General features: G+C 35.6%; 1 protein-coding gene across 1 annotated transcript in view; it reads right to left on the bottom strand.

Moving 5' to 3' along the window:
* Nucleotides 1–21,742, bottom strand: part of LOC136042160 (uncharacterized) — a gene marked incomplete in the record, with an annotated part of 83,773 nt that overhangs the window by 24,424 nt on the left and 37,607 nt on the right. The window contains 6 exon segments of the mRNA XM_065727087.1: nt 2,744–2,872; nt 3,941–4,065; nt 11,451–11,599; nt 14,396–14,586; nt 15,809–15,967; nt 19,866–20,039. Coding sequence (XP_065583159.1) covers nt 2,744–2,872; nt 3,941–4,065; nt 11,451–11,599; nt 14,396–14,586; nt 15,809–15,967; nt 19,866–20,039 — 927 coding nt within the window.

Here is a 21,742-nt window from a genome sequence, read left to right as displayed (position 1 = left end):
AAAAGTATAAGAAACGAATTTTATGAGGAGTTTGGTAAGGGTACCCTGCTTTATCTTATAGTTTCTTTTATCGAGGGGGAGGAGAGGGGGACTTGGGAATTTTGTAAGAAGGAAACAAAATGCTCATCCTTCAGTTACCACAAAACAGTGTTCGCTATTTTCTTTTCTTATTTTTATACATGTAGTTTAGCAAGTTTTTTAGATAAACTGGATAATTGGGTAAGATTCAATAAAATTTGTTACTAGTCTATCGAAAAAACGAATTTTAGACTTGCATGAAAAATTTCCATGCTGTATTGTTCAGTACAACTAAATCAAATCAGTATTATCTGCATCTGACAGTCTTAGATATATAATGTAATAATAAATTCAGAGCTTGTACAAGGGATTAGGAATCCCTCTGGAATTCTAGAAGGATAGGGAAATCTATTCAAACGAATCATGACAGAAGAGAGGTCCAGCTTCAGTAATAAGTTCACACACGTTTAAACATTAGGGCAAGGATGTAAGTAATTTCCTGTGGGGGGAGGGGATTCTGTAAAAGACCTTGTTCTTCAAATTATTCTAGAAACCCTTCACGCTGATTTTATCGGATAGCTCATTTCTTCCCGTCTACAGGTATTCTTTCTTCCTGTCGTCAAAACAGAAGTCTGCCCTATACTATGGCCTTCAAACAAATTCTGATTTGAAGCAGATTAATAGAGTTTAAACATAAGGCTCTAGGGCTGAAGCACTGGAAACAACGAATAAATCAGAAATTGTTTCCAATTAAGTTTCTCCACGGTTACTCCTTACACGCAATAAGGGTCTAGATCGTCCATAACGGTTATGAAAAATTTAGAGAAGCCTTCATTCAAGATTACCATTGGAATACTTGTCGGACTGAACTTCAGCAACATTTCCTATTATAGGGATTTTCATATTGAAAAGCTGAAAAACAAGCAAACATGTATAACATCTTGGAAACATCACAATAGGCCCCTGTTTTACAGGTTAACTCTAAATCCATAATTTATACAACAAACTTGCTTAGGTCTAGCGGTTACAACCTTCTCGTGGTGCCCGTGAGAGTGGAAGACACAAATAGGTACCTTACTGCTAATTTCAGTAACAATCCAGGTAATGGCCACCCTGTGTAGTGTCTCCGGGATATTATGCAAAATTCGCTGCCAAGATTTGATGGACTGAATCCATTATCGGCGGCCAAAAGCATGCCCGGAGGTCAATCACCATTGCCATACAAAGTGCCAACCGTGACGTAAGAGAAGGTTCCTCCAGGAGCATTGGGAGAAAAAAGTTTTATTTCTATTACCCGTTCTGAGAATCAAAAACAACTTGCCCCCTGACGGCCGGCAAATAGTAGGCGTCTCTTCCCTTTCTTTTGAGGGACGAAAGTTGAAATTTTTCGTTTTGGAAATTTTTTTGTCAAAAATATACTGTAAAAATTAACACATTCTTTTTATAATCAAAGATAGAGTAACACAATATTTTAGGTGCTTAAATTAAATACATAAGAATTAAACACATACATATATGCATCAAAAATGTACATTTAGTAGTACGACCACCAGCTAACGTTACCATTTAACGTTACCATTAAGCGTTATGTACCGTTAATACCATTTAACATTAAGCAACAGCTTAATTAGACTGGCAAACAGTGCTCATTCGCCTCACCCCTTTTGTTATCTTCAACCAAGCCCGCCCAGCCCATCCTGTCCTAGAAGTATGACCTCTTGCAAAACATTTAAAAAGGCACCCAGGCCAAGGGCCTATCTCCTGGTCGTTGGACGTTTCTCCCATATCCGTGCAAACATTTTAATATTCATTCCTTCTCTGATTTTTGCTCTCTTTGTAATTGCAAACAACCCTCTTTCTTCCAAGTGCCAAGGACAGTGGAAACTAAATTTGGTTGTTTGAAAGGTAAAGTGGAAACTTGTGTAGCCTTATATATCTTAATAAATTAGACATTTATTGGTTTTTGGTAGTAGCAGACTCGTAATTTAAAAATAAGAAATGTGGATAAAGAATAAAAAGAAATAAGCCAAAAAAATACGGCACCAAAGAGCTCACACGGTTGTTGATTTCCTTTGAAGGTGCACTTATCTTTAAGAATCAGCAGATTGTTGATGATTGAATTTCAACAGACGAAAAGCGTTATCAAATTGAACTAATTAGTTTTGCTTATTCATTTTCACGGTTGAACGCGGCAACACTGAAAAAAATTTAATGGTGCGCTTTAAAACTTCATATTTTGAAACAACCAAAAGTATAATCTTAGTAAACAAACGTTTGTCTTAGGCCAAAAAATCTTTTCATTTCCATGAACATTGGTACTTCTATATTCTTTTCATAGATTTATATTTCTTTTTATCTGGGGCTATATTCATCGATTTATATTTCTTTTCATCAGGGGCCAAAAATGCTTTCATTTCCATGTCCTTGGTACTTTTACATTCTTTTCATCGATTTTTGTTTTTTTTGCTATGTGCACAATTGTATTGCAATTACTGTTGCGTCATTCCATATAGCCTCACATTTCGTATCCCCTAAAAGAGGCTATACTTTAGAACGCCATCTTTCCAAGCAAATCTTTTCATTATTGCTAGTATTTGACTTATTTTTCTGGGAAAAAATACATGATTTAGTCAAAAGAATACTAGACAAATGATTTACTCGTGAACATGGCTAGAGATTTTTCCCAAGATGCCAGAGGGATTCACTGTCTTTGGCTAGAACTTACTTGTACTAGTCTGTTAGCTGCATCTCTTATGCTACCATCGTGATGTATGGTCAGATCTTCTAGTTTCTTCATGAGAGCACGTTGCAAATAGCCTGAAGTAGCCGTTTTCACAGAAGTGTCAACAAGACCCTGAAAAAATAAAAAATATATTTGCTGTTAGTGCGTTTACGAAGGTTTTTTCAGCGTCATAAGCACGGTCAGTCACAATTATTTTTAATAAAACTGTATATGATGCTTCAGTCAGGTGCTATGTGAACTATCTTTAGGTATACTTGAAAAACAAAGTCAAACATTTGAAAAATTGAAGCAAATGTTTGAAAATAGCCAATCACATGCCCGTTGAAACGTTAAGCATGTAGTTAAAAAAAAAAAGCAAAAGGTAACACCTTTTCAATTTCTTTCCACATTCTATCGCGCTACCTAGTCTAAGTAAAAAGTGATGCTTCTCCCCTGAATTCTTTTCCGGTCTCCCTGTAACGAGTAAATATCGTAAACAGTTTGGAGAGGGCTTATTAGGCCAACTTCTGATTTCTAGTTTTAATCAAATGAAAATGGATCAAACGAAGGGTACACAATCGCCTTTTTTGTGCACAATGACACCTTCCCCCATGCTCCTCTCTCCCCAGGACTGTGCCCACACATGGAGTCGTATCAACACTTCAGCTTTAGTCAGCTTTATGTGAAGTATCGTAAGGGAAAGACGACCAAAGTAAAAACCAAATACTGCGATCGAAGTTAGAAGCAAAATTGAAAGAAAATTTTGAAATTAGGCAAATATGCAGCGGCAGAAACATTAAGACTGTAGTTGAAAAAAAGAAAAGAAAATATTTTATATTTTCTCCATGTGCAATACGCTACCTCAGACCAAGTAGAGAGCAATAGCTATTGTATACCTTTTTATGCCGGCCTCATCATTTAGAGCGATAACCATAAAAATGCAGAAGAGAGCTGATTTGATTCCTAGAACTTATTTCTAGTCTCCTAGAAATAAGTTACTCCCCGTTTTGTTACTCCTAGTAAGTAACAAAACGGATCAGGGACATCCAACCACCTTTTCCGCACCCAAGGGCAGAAGCCAAGGATGACGCCCCCACAAGGCATCATACCAAAATTTTAAAGTGATCGTTAGAGGTGGCAAACTAGTCTCCTAAAAAAAAAACAAAAAAAAACTAGGTAATATTACAAAATTTTACTTACACTGCGACCAGCCATAGTGGTGAAGACAATTTCAGTTGGATCCAACCCTGATGCATACGAATTCATAACAAAACCATTTGACTTCATAGATGGGTCCCAAGGATCAACATTATGCAAAATTTGACCTGAAAATGGAAATAATTGCAAGTTGAAGAAACCACAGAGCGTTCTGTGGAGCTTTCTAATGAAAGTAGAGCTTTCTTCGTGCACTTTAAGAGCGCATGTGTCTGAAAAATAGGTAGAACTTTTTGAAGAAAAGTCGAAGTTTCCATGGTAAGCATTTTGAAGGCTGTAAAATTTAAACACAGAAATAGTCTATTCAACCAAGTCTCTTTAAGCATAAATATTTGGGGAGTTTGAATGTCTATAGGTAGTATGTTTCAAAAATTAAATGCTACATTTAGTTTTGCCCGGTGGATTTTGCATAGCTAAATATATCAGCATAACAGACGCTCTTAGAAGGTCACATTCCCTTAGACCTTAGTTCCTCCAGTGACGTCGGAGACATCCAGACAGGGCTCGGAATGATTCCTGCTCATTCGATAAGGGACTTGACGATCTGTCAAGGAACTTAAGGATAAAAAGGGACCAAAGTGGCAAGGGATTTTGAACGCCATTCATGGTCAAAACATTTCTTTGGTCATGAATCAAAAGCGGTTGCCAAGTACCCTAATAATCATCATGTTCATGAGCCTCGGAAGGAGCTCATTTTCCTTGGAGAAACGTCAGTTATATTTATTTTTCCATTTTCTTGTTGTTCAAACTTTTAGTTATGTTTATTTAAAACAAAATAGAAACATCGTCAACAACTGCTCCTACAAGAAGTTCTCAGGGAAGCAAAGCAATATCTGACAGACTTCTTGCTCATTTCCTTTCCGTGGGATCCAGGCACCTAAACGCTTCGACAAGGCTATTATAGGAGATGGGGCACTTCTTGATCAACTGTTCAGCAGCTACTTTGTTCTGTCTTCGCGTCCTTTGATGGAGTGCTTGTTTTTCTGTCAACGCGAGTTTCTGAGCATCTAACGCAAGCTCAACCTGCTCGCCTACAATAGTGTCCTGCAAATAGTTGTCCAAGTTCTCTAGCAAACTGATAGAAACTTCATCAGCAGATATAGATAAGATAGATAAGATATTTATTTCAAAAACATCTCTATCACAAGCCCACAAAGGACTGAATTCAGACTTCGGAGTCGACAAATCACATGATTGCACTAAAACCGGCAAAATTACAAAAAAAAAAAAACAACAACGAAAAAGAAAGATTATAATGAATAATCATTTATGAGTCAATAATTAAACTGTAACAAGTCAATTAAAAAATTAAAGAGAAAAAAACTAGTCCAACTAAACTTAAACAAATACAAGTCAGAAAAAGAATTCAAAGGGACATTAAAAAAAGGGGAAGGGGGCAAAATAAGCAAATTAATACAAAACAGAACAAGATATATATATACATACATATATATATATATATATATATATATATATATATATATATATATATATATATATATATATATATATATATATATATATATATATATATATATATATATATATATATATATATATATATATATATATATATAAATTAAACTGGAAACTAAAAAAGTGTCAATAATTTGACTGCACAAGGTCAATAAGAGCTAAAAAGGTAAAAACTGGTAAAAAAAAAAGCGGGGTCAAAAACTGGTCAAAATTTTTATTTACAAAAATAAATGAATAAACCCAAAAAAGAGAATGAAATATAAAATATATAGCAAATTAAAAGGGAAACCAAAAAACAGAGGGAGGCGGCAGAACAAGTGAGTAAGTGCAATATCCTGGGCAGCACCATCAGAAAATAAAAAATGAGAGAAACAAAAGGGAGAAACTAGAGGGATATTTTATTTATTTTTTCTGTGATAAAGGGGACAAAAAATTTTTCATATCTGGAAATAATGCAGCGAATAGAGGACAAAATAGCTATCGGCTAAGAAACAGCTCGAGGCGGCCGTAATCCGGATGGGGAGTGACGTTTGGGGAAAATACTTGCCGTCCGAGGGTTTGTTATTGCAAAACAAAGGCACAACGAAACCCTCTTACTCAAGGTTTTCCAAAATAGCTTTTCTAGGAACAGAGACTAGGCACCTTGCCTTCTTTGAAAATTATTCGCAAGGCTCTTTTTTGGACTGTTTCAATTTTTCAATTTTTGTGGAGATACCAGGGTGCCAAACTGGACAAGCATATACGAGATGCGGACGGACAGAAGACGTGTAAATCCTTAAAGAGTGGGAAGGGGGGATGCTAAATTTATTTAGGAGCTTAAGGAGGGCTGTAGATACATTAGCTCTATGGACGATGTCTTTAACATGGGTACCCCATTTTAAATTTGAAGAAATAGTGACGCCAAGTAGTTTAAATAAGGACACGAAAATCTCAGGAGGGATAGGATTAAGAAAACAGGGTTTTAATTTAATTTTATTATGCTTTAGAGAAAAAGGGTAAGAGAAGGATTTACCTTGGAGATTTGGAGGTGGGGACGGGCAAGGACATGGACAAAGCATAATGAAGAAGATGCAACTTGTTTCCAGTTGACGGGGAATAAAAACAATTAGGGTTTATTACAAGACAATTATTGAACGTAAAAAGTCGCAGACCTGAGTCATGTTGCCAGGCTAGGCACGAGGGATAAAACGAAAGGGCTGGAGGTGGGGTTTCGTGGAGATAGGGTAGGAAGGAGTCGAATTGGGAGTATTTTTGATAGAGAGGGAAGGGGGATATAGGAAGGCAAGAAGGTGCTGGGAAGGGGAAGTGGGGTGGGAGCTTTCTAGGAGGAAGGAGGTCGGATATACTTTGGTGACAGGTAGAGGCCCGAACCAGTCGACAACATCTTGGGCGCATTGAGCGGATAGGGTATATAAGGGAGTTTGTGAATGGGAGGGGTATAAGTAAGAGGTGATTGTTGGAGGGTTTGGGTGTGATAATGATTTGACTGGCCGTGAGTGAATTTCTGGGTTGTAGGGTCGTTTCGGGGAGAGCAAACCTGGAGCATGTTGTTTTGTATCGGATAGGGAGGGAGGTAATGAGGGGTATTTAACAAGGGAGGAATGGAATCCATAGTGCTGCCTAAAAAAGGGACTTTCCAGTGTGGAATCTTTGACTAGTAACAGCTGGGACTGCCCAAGTTTGTGTACTTGGCTTTTGTTTGCAGCTTGGTATTTTTTTTTTTTTTTAGAAGGAAGAGGGGACATAAATATGCAGGTTATCACACCCGAAAAAACGGCCGTTTGATGATAACTTACATTAAAGGATCATGGTCAAAATTACACTTTGCTTAAGTACACTTGCCAGTGAGGTAAAAATGACATAAGTGCAATAACGAGAACTTCTTTTGGTCGCACTTGTTACATAAAAAACGGGAGCAGACTCTTGGACTAACTTCTTTTTTTTTGAGGTTATGGGTAATAGATCTATGATAATAGAAGTACTTCGGACTAATTTGCAATTTCCTTGCTAAAAAAATCTTGCAATTTTTCATAACACTATTATCAGGAATATTTTTTTCCTGCAGCTTACTTAGAGCACGATCATGTCCAAAATCACGTTGATCTCCTAATTTGCAAAAACTTGCCAAAATTATATTAGCGCATTTGCGAATAGTATCAGGGAAGTGATGATTGTCAGACAGATTCACTTCCATACTGTCAAAACGAATTCGGGCATCTGTGTTCTCAAGGTCAGGATTATAATTAGGTTAAATAGAGGTGAAATTGGGGACAGAGTGTCATTTGTAGTGGCTAGAGTTGATGAGCTTAATCCCCTGCTTCCTTCATTAATATTCATTGAGCTCAAGGACAGTGCAGTTCTTTTATGATTAGAGTCTAAAGATTTATTTATCTCTTTTGGGATGGAATTATTTGTAGGTTGACTTCTTGAATCACTTTTATAAATTGACAAAAAATCTGTATTAAACATCAACACATCCGTCAACTTTTCTTTTAAAGTCAATAGTTTTGTAAAAATCTGATTGTAAGGAGAGGGCTGCCGTGACGCTGTCTATTTGAACAGATTTATCCATACTGCATTCAGTGGCTTGGCACGAAACGTGCGTTGAATTTTCGGGGAAAACTTCAAGATCTTGGCGCTGGGGTGGGGCAAGGGAAATTGTTGAACCGACTGAACTAGGCCCAGCCTCGTGAGGCACGTTTGGTTTTTCTGTAAAAAAAAAAAATGTTGGCTGTGTAGAGGGTCAGGAAAAGGAGTAGGATTGCTTAGATCACTAAGGATGCTAAGAATTCTTTTTCTTTCAACTGGGGTACGAGACGTTCGAGAGCAGCCAGAACGGGGTACAGAAAGACCAGGAGAAGAAGAAAGGTTTACCTTGGATTTAGTGGAGCAATCAAGGCACATCCAGGAGTTATTCCAATCGGTAATATCTATCCTGGCACAGTTTTTGGCCTCTGCGTGGAACCAAGAGTCACAATTAATTGAGTTAGATGTAACTCGTAGTATGCACTCTGGACAGTTTTTGCCACTTGGTCTTGCAAAGGTCAACAATCACGGAATATCTCTGGTGCGGTAGCTTTGAGCTTAGAGAGATGTTGACAGGTTGAACTCTGACTACAAACTGAAAAGCTTCAAAAGTCTCGAAAAAACAGTGAGAAGTAAGTTTTTCAGCTTGGCTGAAAAGTTAGCTTCAGCCAACCTGCTCACCTACAATAGTGTCATGCAAATAGTTTTCTAAGTTCTCAAGCAATCTGGTAGAAGCTTCATCAGCAGACTGATAATGTAGGTTTCAGAAGTCTCGCAAAAACACCAAGAAGTACGTTTCAGCTCGGCTTCGTGAACACAAGAATTTGAGTTCTGTAATCATATCTTTCCTTTTTAGGTAGCTTACGATCTTGAGATACTTCGCTGATGACGCAATAGTCTCCAAATGTTTCTTTGATGCCACGTAATAAGAAAAATACTTAAAGAGTGCCGGCCACTGATCAATCGCTCAGCAAACAGCAGGATCCAACGTCAGACACCCTTTTGGGACGTGCTGAATGAAACTATTGTATGGGATGCCTTTCTTTTTCTGGCATTCTAAAAAATCCTTACATTATTCAGGCTAGCTAAGAGGAAAAATACCTCAAAATGACAACAAAGTCAGATGGCTCCTCGTCAAATTCCTCGAGCCCTTTCTTTTCATGGATGCCACGCGTTCCAGTGTTCCCAAGCTCTTTTAAAGACTTTTTCTTCTTCAATCAGGGGTCGGCTGCAACAAGATGCGCAAGAAAAGTGACTTTAGTGCCCTTTCCATTCAGAAAAAGTGACTGTTCAGAGGCATTCAGAACAAAGACACAGGGACTAGTCGCTACTTTTTTCTTACATTTTGCCTCCAGGAGAGTCCTCCAGTTTGGCTGTGGATGAGGAGGGTAAAATCCTAATATTTAATTCGTTTGTTGTTGTTTTTATTACATTCATTATAAGAAGCAAATAGGAAAGTAACAAAAATAACATGATTTTACTACTACAGTACAACCTCGAACATCATGGTTACCTAATAAATGGCAAAAAATAAAAAACGACAAGATAGTATATCTTTCGTCCATCTTACGGCTGAGGAATATTGGGGTCAATAAAAGGTTTAAAAACATATTTTTATTTGTTTTACGTCGCGAACTGTATTTTGCACTATATTCACTTCTTTGATGCACGTTCAGAAAAACAAATAATATTAAAAAACATAATTAACATTTTATTATGCCGCAGAGGCAAACTTTTTTTTTTTATCAAAAAGAGCGTTTCATATTTAAAATAAGATTATACAGATTGAAAAGATAAAAAGTATTTTCAGTGTTTGTGGTTAGTTTTAAGAATAGATGGTAAAAAGAAATCTTATTTAATAATAGAATAAGTTATTTAGGGTAATTATCTCGTAGATTTACATGGACCGCTAGTTGACGTACTGAGAGTGTTGAAATAATTCGTAGATTTGCGTGGACTGCTAGGTAGTTTGTAGAGTGTTGAAACAAAGGGTATGAACTGGAAGGATTAAGTAAAAGTAATTAATCTGGTATTTAGTTTAATTTGTTTTTTCTTTTTTGGAAGTTTTTAGTGGTGGTGTTGGTGGTTGTTTAATAGTATTTTGTTGTTTGCTTTGTTTTCGCGTTCGTGTGGCATTTTGCTTATTTGTTTTAATTATTCGTGTCTAGAGTATTGTGAAAAAGGAGAAAAAAAAGGTTTTTGTACGAGGAATTGGAGGAAAAGATTGGAAAATGCCCAAGTATATACGAAAAAATACAGCATTTATGAGTTTCGCCGCATTTACAGAGGAAGACCTACCAACTGAACTTGAGATACACAGATGGATGAAACAGAAAGGTTTGTGAAAAGAAAATCTAATATGCATAGATACGTCAGGCTTGAAGTTCAAGAAAACTTTTTTTTCAAATTACAAATTGTGAAGAACTTGAAAGCTTTTGGAGCAACGAAGAAACGGAATGCTCCCATTCGCAACGAAAAATGGAGAAGTTAAATATGTAATTATTGAAAGCTGCGATGATAGACGAAGGAGTACCCGTTGAGATAAAAGGGTCGACAGTGCAAAAGGCACTGACTGGGTACGGTACGGTGCTACAGTGTAGAAGCGATGTTTACCAGGGAGGTTAGTATATGGAAACTTCAAAACAAGATTTACAGCAAAAATAGCTCGGAACATTCCATCTTTCGTTTTTGTGGATGGACCACGATTGCGAGTATGGTACGATGGACAGATAAGAACGTGCGCCAGGTGCAACCAAGAAGGACATAGGGCGGTGGACTGCTCTTTGTCTCCATCAAAACTAGTAACAAGTCGAGGAAAAGCACGGGAGATAGTAGAACTTGATGATTATGTGTCATTTTCATCCTTGACAAAAGAATAAAACAAACATATTCAAATAAGGATAAAGCCTTAAGTACATCTGTGAGGTGGTCTGCAGCGGAGTACCTTTTAGTCTTCGAGTCTTCAAACCAGCAAAAGGGTGTCCGAACCAAGAAAAACCGTGGTGGGTAGTGGGTTTAATATCGTAAGTTTGTCCCCGTCGATGTTTTATCGTTTAATTGAAGAAAGCTAGAGAAGGAGCTTGCACAGCTGGATTAACCTCAGACTGCAAAGAGTTCTTAGTAGTAGTAGCAGTAGACCAAGCATGCGTTTCAAGCCAAAGCGCTTGAAAGAGCTAAAAGCCTGAATTTGAGATTTTTTAGTGACCAGGTTTCAAGAACCCGCCATTACTAGGGTCCTGAATCTGTTGGTAGCCCTATTGTTTCATAATAGCCTACAAGACTAAAATTACAAGTATGCAATTTCCCACACGCTGGACAGAGATCGATGAACCAAGGAGGTTACATTACATAAAAAAGGGAGTTTTTTTTATTTACTAAATACTTCGTCAATGCTAGGGCACTGGATCTCTTCGTAGTATGAGTTCCTGCGCAACTGAACCTCCTGTCAACGTGTTAGCAGCCCTAGTGTTTTAAAATACCCAGTAAGACTTACCGTTGATCATACGTGGGGGAGGAGCTCCATTGATGTCCATCTGTCCAACATAGTATGCCAGCTGATTATGATTGACTTGGGAGCCTTTTGCACCAGTTTTAATCATCATAGAAAAATTATTATCAGGAAATATGGTAGCTGGCTTTGCCCTATGAAACAAAGATGTTAACACAACAGAAACTGAAACATAATAGCAGAAACCTTCAGTTGAAGTATAATACATAAATACACAAAAACCTGCTTAATGTTAAACTCTAACTAGTGAGACCATCTTCAAAAGACAGTGATTGTTTACGTCAATGAGCTTGTCAATCAAAGCGGTTGGCACAACAAGGAACTTCCTTTCCTAAGAGACAAAATTGCTCAAACGATAATTGCTTTGAGCTGATTTTCCTAGAAGGTACGTTAGAAAATTCTTAGAGACTAGCCTTTCCAAAACTTAAAAAAAAATCCTGCTTCCTTTAATCGAACAAAAACAAAATACACACCTTTTGCTGGTGCAAGTTTTACTAAAACGTAATATCCCCATTTCCGGCAAAAAACGAAATAAGTTAAATGGCTTTTCAAAGATTTTCGTGAAAATTTTCTGTCATTTATACGGATCTCTTAACCAAGCTCCGCAATCAATTCTAAATAGTTTGGCTATACAAACTAAAAAAGTTTAGAATGGAAGAGATAGGGTGATGCTTTAAGGTAATGCATCCCCTAAGCAAATTAAACAAAAATATTCAGACCCAAATATAAAATATTTGGGATCTGTCTTAGATTTTAGCCCTTAAGCTACAAACCACTTTTATCGACCATTTCTCCTGCTATACTTTGGAAGTTAGAGAATTCTTCTAGCAGGGGGGGGGGATTACTCCAAAACAAAGGTGATCTACATATATCGATAGTATAATTTCTATTTTTTAATTAGTTGGAATATTCTCTTGTATCGGGATGCTATATTTTCCCACCGATTATACTACTTTCAATCGTAGGCTAAGCGTCTACCATGGTTGCAGTGGATAACAGGGACGTCAGGGCTCGACCCCCCGGAGAGCGAGCCTGGGAAAGAACTATCAAATCCAAAACTGTTTGATAAACATTTAAAAAAGAAAGATTTAAATATTCCCCATCTTACTTTACATACTGATAGGTGTCCGTACAACAGTACCAGAATCGAGTATTTCTTCACTGTAAAATCAGAAACTTAGCATGCATGTGCGACCCTTTTGAATTTTTTTTTTTTATTCTGAGTAAGATTCTTCTATATTCTGAATATTCATTTGGCAAATGATTCTTTGACCCACGAAATTCTTTTGTCGAAGCTGTCTAATTTTGGCATAAGGAGGAATGTATTTTCTTGGTTCAAGTCTTATTTGAATGGTAGATTAATCTCTGTTGATCTATTTTCCTGACCACCCTAAGAGTGGAATAGCACGTCCCATGGGATCTGTTTTATGGCCTATGCTATTTTCAGTTTATGTAAATGATCTTTCGTATGTGGTAAATAAACAGAAACTTATCTTGGTGCAGTCTGTGCCACCCAAAAACCTCCAACCCCTAATATGGCAATTATAGTTCGCCTTCTTAAGACGTCCTTATTTTATTGGATGATGACAGCCCTCTAGGTACTTCCGGTTGGGTTGCCACCCGGTAGAAGTGACACAGTCTCCTCCACTAGATTTTAGCAATTTTTGGTTGATTTAGTGATTTTCTTCAATAATACAGTGATTTATATGCTAATTTAGTGCTTGTTCAGACAACATAAAAAATGCCTAGAAATAGTGATAGATCACTGGGGATGGCAACTCTGCCCTGGGAGAAAGAAATCAGAGCTTAGGTCTGATTTAGAAAATTTTATTTGAGAATCTTTTGATGCTAATAATCTGACCCAAATTTTGACAGACTGAACCTGTCTCATCCACTACCACGTGGACTTGATTAAAAGGAGGATATACAGGATTCTTTAAAGAAGCTTAAGCACACATTTCCTGGATTAGTTTTGAATTTTCCACTGCCGATTCAACCTCACGGATAACGCTTATTGTATGATAATATGAATATCAGCTTTTCCTTCTCTTTTAAAACCACTTTCTAATGTTTACAATAAAGCTAGGAACCTATTCAGGAGACTAATCATTCAGAGGTTACCACTTTACATGATCTCAATTAAAATATAGTATTTTTAGAGCATGAATTACTTTTTCTTAGCTTCATTGTGACCTCGTTCAGCCCCTTAGTGCTCCACGTCTTTAAATTCTGATCAAAGTAACTATCATCTTTGCAATAGAAATCAAATTTAAATTCCTTTGACTCCCCCCATAAGGTCAAATTTCAGATTGTATGGAATAAGATGCCCGAACCATCTCAAAGGCGGCACTCATTAAGCTTAATCAAACAAATTGTCAAAAAGCTTAAGTTTTTCGACTTTTTCTTTTTATTCTTTTTTTTTCAAATGATTGAGTCTATTTAATTTATTTAAGCGATTTAACTTTTTCCCATTTTTTTTCTTGGTGAGAGGCGTTATATACAGTTGTTATCCTCTTTTTTCTCTCTGTTTTAGTACTTGAATGACACAAATACTTTCCCCTCCTTTACAGTCCTAGAATAATCCCTCCTTTGGGGAATTACTGTCATATAAAAGCCGTCCTTCATAAAGCCATTCTTTCTATTGCCCTCCCAAACGAAACAGATAAGCTCAGCTGCCCCTCCTCATAATTTAAGGATTTAGGCCTCTTTTCTTACTCCTCTGCTTGAGTGTAGCTGTCTCGTTTGGTACCCTAGTATTTCGACCGGGAAGTTAAATAAGTCTAAATACATTCAAACAAGAGCCCAGGTAATTATTTTAAAAAAACAACAAGTCCCATACCCCCTCCCTCTTGCTAAAATTATCCAGATTGGAAACTGTAGATTGAAAATGACCATCATAATAAAAATTTGGAAAAAAGATAAAACTTTACATTTTCATGACTTCAGTTAGAGCTTTTCCAGTATTGATCCCCACTGCTTTGATTTTTTCGAGGACCTCAAATTCATTTTTCTGATTAGCTTCAGAATAAATCCGTCTAATCTCTTCTCGCATTTTTCTGTGATTTGTTTTCTTCTTCCCAACAGGGATAACCAATTCTTCTCCTAGGCAGACAATATGTTTCTGCGAAGACAAAATTTTTATTTAATCAGATCGAACTAAAATAACCACAAAATTAGCATGATTTGTAAAAAAGAAACCTCATATATAAATACAAAACCACAACTAATAGCGGGTTAGGCATATTCCCCTCGGAAAACTCCTTACGAGGAAAATTCCCCCAGTTTACAAAATTGAGTAGCCAAAAAGAGACTATGACTAGCAAAAAAGCCCACTGGAGTCAGAATAAATTGATGACAGATTTTAGATCGAAAAGTTAGAGCCAACAGGTGACTTGAACTCGCAGGGCGAATAGGCGACCTTGATTTTTCATATTTTCAAAAATTAACTGGAGGGCAGTACGTATTTTTTAAGTTTCTAATATGATGTACTTTAGTATTTATATCAATACTATTTTTCCCTTTGAGATAATAGTCATCGCAGTACCTGCCCATACCGGACAAAATCCTCTTCCATGAAAAAATTAGAAGAAACAGAATTTTACATTTTTTTCTGCTTTTTTATGTCTAAAGGCAAGATATGTCAACAGCGACTGAAGAGACACCTACAAACTTATTCCATGTTTAGAGAGAAGAAGATGGCGATGATAAACGGGAAGAAGAATAGGAAAGAGGAAAAAACAACCACTGGCTGAACTCGAGCTAAGATTGTCAGCAGTGATAAAAAGAAACACTTGATAGACCAACTTAATCATTATTAATATTTTAAACATAAAATATTATTAAAGAATTTTCATTTAAGACGTAGCCATCAGGTTAAGATGGGAATTTCATCGCCACATAAAACTGATGAGCAGTCTGGCAATGATGAATTAAAAAGTCCTAAACGAAATGAAAGAATTAATAGGTCTTTGCCAATTACAAAAGCAAAGATAGGAAATAACTCGAAATGAATAGTTCCAAATAATCTTCAAAACCAACAATATATAGAAGAAAAAATTCTTGAGACAAAAGTAGGTTACTAGCTTCTGTCAGCTTTTATTTTCGTTTTATTAAAGTAAAGTGACGTTGAAACGGTTTACTTGCTTTCTACAAAATTAATTTACCAAAATAACAACTTAAAATTATGCATAAAATTAATTCAAAAGAATTTATTAAAAAGCGCAATTAAATGTAAGCGAGAAATGCATAAACTAAGGAGAAAACTGTAAAGATTACAACATTTTGGAGGAGCAGGCCCGGAGACCACCTGGGCATAAACCCGCAAGACACATTTTTTAAATTACCTTTTCAGTTTTTGAAAGTGCATGCTTCATCTTTGCACCCGTAACTGGTTCTAGCATGACATCCGACGTAGAAACTGAGAAACCATGCCTCATCAAAAATCCATCAAAAACTCGCCCCAGTGCTGAAACAATACGACATGCGACAGTTGAAGAATATAACTAAAAAGAAAATAAAATTGAGTTCGGTTGTTGGAGCGGTAACGGTAAAGCACTTTATGCCCTTAATAGTATAGATTGAAGATTTTTATATGAAATTCACTTCAAACAAGGTGTAAATGCTTACTTCTCTGTATATTTCTTTTCATGCTTACTTTTCTTGTTTCTACTGAAACAAGCGCAAAAAAAATCATTAGAAACATTGTTCGAGTTTTTGCCTCTACACCTGATCTACGATTGCGAATGAAGAAGTTATTACTTAATTTTTGTTCTTTGATGCTAAGTGTTCTTGTTTTTTCCTCTTCTTCTTTTGTATTACTCCGCTTTTCTCTTTTTTTGAAATGAGCGAAAAAACATACATACATACACATATATATATATATATATATATATATATATATATATATATATATATATATATATATATATATATATATGTATATATATATATATATATATATATATGTATATATATATATATATATATATATATATATGTATATATATTTTTATATATATATATATATATATATATATATATATATATATATATATATTTATATATAATTAATAAAAAAAATCGATGGTGGGAGGAGTTGCTGGGAAGTCAAATCCACCAAAAATACGCCTAGCACGGAAACAATATGACGCATATGACGCAACCTTTGAAGAAAATACAGCTGAGTTGGGTTGTCGTAGCGGCAAATGACTTAATGCCTTCAATAGTATACTAAGAAGATTGCTCAGTGAGTCCACTTCGAACAAGGTGCAGCATGCATGCTTTCCTGCAGGAACAACAGCAATAACAAATAACGGTAGTGGAAGGGCAGAGGGCTGTTAAAAAGTAAGATTAAAATGGATCAGTTTGCTTGAAACAATTTGGAGCATAAGATATCTTTTTTTTGCAAAACATTAGTGGAAAAGGAGGAGGAGAATAGAGACGATATATCACCCACTTTATAACTTTAATTATGCTGATTGAAAATCCTAACCTTGACTTGATGCCCATTTAATTGGACAATCTACTTGGCTCTTTCTACAATTGGCCATAACTTGACTTTTCCCAAATAACGGTAGTGGAAGGGCAGAGGGCTGTTAAAAAGTAAGATTAAAAACCCCTGGTTCAGTTTGCTTGAAACAATTTGGAGCATAAGATATCTTTTTTTTTGCAAAACATTAGTGGGGAAGGAGGAGAAGAATAGAGACGATATATCACCCACTTTATAACTTTAATTATACTGACTGAAAATCCGTGTATGATTCTGGTTCAAACAAGGAGCTAATTATCCATCATTCTACTAAATATTTGGCCATAGGGGGTGGGTTAGTAGAGAAATAAAAACAAAAAAACACTTCAAATACTTGCCCTGTATGGGGCCCTCAAGTCAACAACCCAAGTTACCTAAGCGACCAACTTGAGTCACTACAAAAAAAGCCTTTAAAGTCATTCTTTCAGACACATATGTAATTTATGAATCGGCATTATCTATCCTATAACTACTGTCTCTTCACGAACGTCGTTTGGGTTTGATCTGCAAATTTGGACAATTTCTTCTTAGCAGTGAAAAACATAGAGAGATTCTACCACCAAGTTATGAGGAATAAAATAAACAGAAGGTCAGCTAACAAAGTAAGACTGGAATTGCATACTTAAAGAACAAGCCGTTTCGCCAATTCGTTTGTTCTTTTTACATGTAAGAGTTTAATAAGTTATAGTCTCATGTTTTTTTTTCTTTTTTTCATGGCAAGTACTAGCGCCATTTAGTCAGAATATTTTATTCTAAACTATGATTGCTTTTATAAATGAAACTATTCTATTGTATTAAATTTGGAATCTAGAATTAGGCATAAATATTGGTCTAATGTGAACGATATTTGGCCTATTAAGATAGATGCTGCACATGCAGGAAGTTGATACATAAGATCTATACACGAAGTTGATTCAAATTCAGAATGTTGAATTAGGCATAAATATTCAACTGGTATCTAAAAATTATGGAAGAAACAACGGAAGATACAGCATTTGAACAATATAACTAAATGAAAATTAAGTTCAGTTGAAAAATTTAGAATCATGCAAGGACCATACTATGTTGGGCTTATACCACTAGTTGACTTATACCAATAATGCATTCCATGCGTAGTTTGGTGGGTTAGACTTCATTCAACTTCCAAGTGTAAATTTTATGATCAATCAATCAGAGTAAAGATTTAAGGCAGAATTTTTTGAAATGGGGAAAGATGGAAGCTTTAGGATATGTTATAGTGTAGTAGCATGAAACAGTATTTTTCCCATCTCTGATCATACAGGCGAACAAATTAGAATTGATATAGGCCTTTCTAACCGATTTCTTTATAGCCATTCCAATTTTTCATGCTGGTAGTACAAGTGTGCTTTATAATCAGTGAAGAACACATGTCGTTCATACTTTTTTTTCTTTCTTTTATCAACAACAGATGTGGTTATGGCGTGGCTTGTCCATTATGAATGGATGCATGAACAAAAAACTGTAAAAGAAAAGAAAAGAATAATCCAGTAACAATATATATGCAGCAAATAATTTTACAAACAACACCAGGAACACCACTTTGTAGAAACAAAGGGGTGGAATAGGGAAAGATCTAACAATAATTTGGGGGCAGGAACGGATTCTTCACACTCCATCTTAAGTAATTTGAAGATTCAGACACACATTAGGTAGTCTTAAAAATTAGGAAGTTAATCAAATTTAATCAATTTCGAATTAGTTTAATTTCTAATTTGTATTCAAATAAAGTAAAAAAAACAATTAAAATTCAACATTAGATTTTGGAGGACCTTACGTCTTTGAAACATGCATGGGCACTTCAAAAGATTGAGAAAGACATGCTGATCTTTTCAGAGGAATCCCATAAAAACAGTTTAAGGTACTCATTAAGGGTAACCACATGAACAGTAGACCTATTGTAGACCCCTTAGCGTGCTGCTTAGGAGCAACAATATAAGCTTAATCTCAAAGAATGCTGTGCTTTTGGTATTAGCAAACGATTTAGTTTTTTTTACATTCTATTCTCAAGTTCCGTTTTTTAAACTGTCCCAACTGTCCCAACAAGAATTACTTTTCACTCTCTTGTTACTTTTCATAACTATGAGCAGTCTGAACGTAATAAAAAAAGGCCATTGTACTGATAAAAAAGTCCTTTGTAGATTAATGATTATATGCACGCCTCATTTAAAAAAGCCCAAGAACGCCTTTTTTTATTGCTTTGAAAACAGATTCCGTTTCACAATTTAAAATATATCTGATCAAAAAGAAATCGACCCACATGACAGACTTGAATAAGGAAAATAGCCGGTTAAAGAAACCTAAGAAAACCAATGAAGGCGAAAGGCTTTGGGCCACTTTGCAGCTGAGTTATAAACTACTGAAAAATGACGTTCTTGGAACCCTTGTAACACTGGGAGACAAGCAAAAACTCTGAATAGGGATCAAACTACTGCTGAATACAGATAGACTACATACAATGGGACCTGTTGACTGGCATCCGAGGCAGTTTAAAGAGAGGGAGGGGGCACTTGCACCGCGCCCTGAAATTTTAGGGGATCAAAATTTTAAGTAAATAATATAACGGTTAAAAGCCTTTTGTAATTCTTAAAACTTTACTTTTACTGTCATAAAGCAGAGGGCGTAGTTAGCAGCAGGTATAAGCAAACTGAATCCGAAGTTTAATTGATTTTATTTTTTTATGCTATTTCGTATATAAATTTTGTTAATAAATATTGTTAAGACAAAAGGGGGTGTTAATCAGGATTTTGCCCTGGGCGCAAGAAAGGCCAGAACCACCACTGACTGGTGTATACCTGAGTCTTAGGAATTGAAGTAAAAAAAAAGACAAAATATAAGAAAATTAAAAAACTTACCCAAAAAAGTGTATGAATCAATCCAAATTTTTCTGTACCAATTTGATTTTTGTCAATGACTCCAACACAGAGTTCTCCTTCACGAAAAATCACTTCATTATCCCTCATTTTATGATCACCTGGATGTATTTCATCAGAAATAGCCAGTTTCTCTTTGTCACCGTCAAATAAAAGCTGTATAAAAAAATTGAAGATAAAATTTCAAGCACCTGAGAAAATTATGCAGTTGGATTTAGGCCCAGCAGCAGGGAAGGGAGGCTTTCAGATTCAAACATTTTTCTCCCTGTAATATCAAAATTTCAACAAATCTGCTTATGTTTCCATATAACTGGCCCAAAGACTTCCTCTACGTGCGAAAAAAAGATAAAAATTTCAGTCCAAAAGAAAATTCTCTTTTGATCTTCTGAGCTTTGGATCCACACCCACCTCTATAATTTCTATATTTAAACAAATTTACCTACATTTACATAAGGTTGGCCTGTTTTGGAAGGTAGTGGTTTGATAGAAATCTGACCCCCCCCTCTCCATTGAATTTCAGAAGAGGGAGTGGCCAGGTACGCCGAGGAAAGGGTCTGACGGTCACGAAGAAATGAATAACTACTTCATTATCTTTCATGACTTAATGACTAGAAATGGCTCGATTCTCAATGTAAATACCAAATAGAACTTTCAGAAAGGATAAATGACGAAAAAAAAGGCCACCAAGGCGACTAGGTCATTCAAATCTGATCCGTAAGTTGGAGGAGGGGGCTTCAAGTCTAGGCCCCCCTGAAATGTGAAATATTTACAACTTAACCTACATATCAAATAAATCACCATTTTGAGGATCTTTTGATGAGTGTTTCCCTTCCTAAAGCCTCCGCTCCCCCTCCCCCGTGGCAGGCGAAGCACTTGGCCTGTCATGCATTTATTTCCTTTTCCTGTTGAATTCTCTAAACTAATCCCCTCACTAGGTCCCTCATATCCCCAAGTCCCTCCTATGTAAGCATTCCTCGGTACAGGGTTTCACCCTCCAACTTATGCCTTTCTTAAACCTAATTAATACTTTTTAAACCTTTTATTTATTAAAACTTTCTTGTTAGTAGGTACATTTGATGTTCTAGCGATTGATTTTGCTTGTGGTATTAAAAAACAAATTATTACATCTGCTATCATTTGGTGCAAGTTACAGCTGTAGACTTCTCCCGAAATTACCTTAAACAACACAACATTTATATAAAATATCGAAAGCTACGTTAGTGGGGAAAGAATGAGGTAGTCTAAAATAAATTGTATACAACTCAAATGCGCCTATTATGTTCTGTTAGTAAATGCGGCACTTTTATAGCCGGTAAAATGTAAAGCAAAAGTAGAAAAAGAGATAAAAAATAAAATAAAGCCAATATTTTTCAGTTAGGTTTTATAATTAATTTTATGTTAATGCAAGAAAGCGCTAGCTATCATTAAGGACTTACTTTTTACTATAATGTCTGACATCACTCTTGCTAAGCATGACAAAACGCCAAAAAATTTGGACAGCAAAAAAAAAAAAAGTAAATCACAACCAGCAAAAAAAAAAAACAACACCAGTGTTGTCTTTAAAAAACAACAATTAAAGAAAAACAACATTTGCCATCAAGGCAAACAACCTTACCACACAAAATCATAAGACTAGTTAAAACCTTGAAAACCTAGGACAACGAAGAAACGAGGAAAATCATGGTATGCCCTTATCACTATTGCTAGAGTTTATATATATATATATATATATATATATATATATATATATATATATATATATATATATATATATATATATATATCATATATATATATATATATATATATATATATATATATATATATATATATATATATATATATATATATATATATAT

The sequence above is a fragment of the Artemia franciscana genome, unplaced genomic scaffold, assembly GCF_032884065.1.
Source record: "Artemia franciscana unplaced genomic scaffold, ASM3288406v1 PGA_scaffold_73, whole genome shotgun sequence".
Classification (NCBI taxonomy): domain Eukaryota; kingdom Metazoa; phylum Arthropoda; class Branchiopoda; order Anostraca; family Artemiidae; genus Artemia; species Artemia franciscana.
The sequence above is the reverse complement of the archived record's forward strand: the minus strand, read 5'-3'. Positions and strand labels throughout refer to the sequence as shown.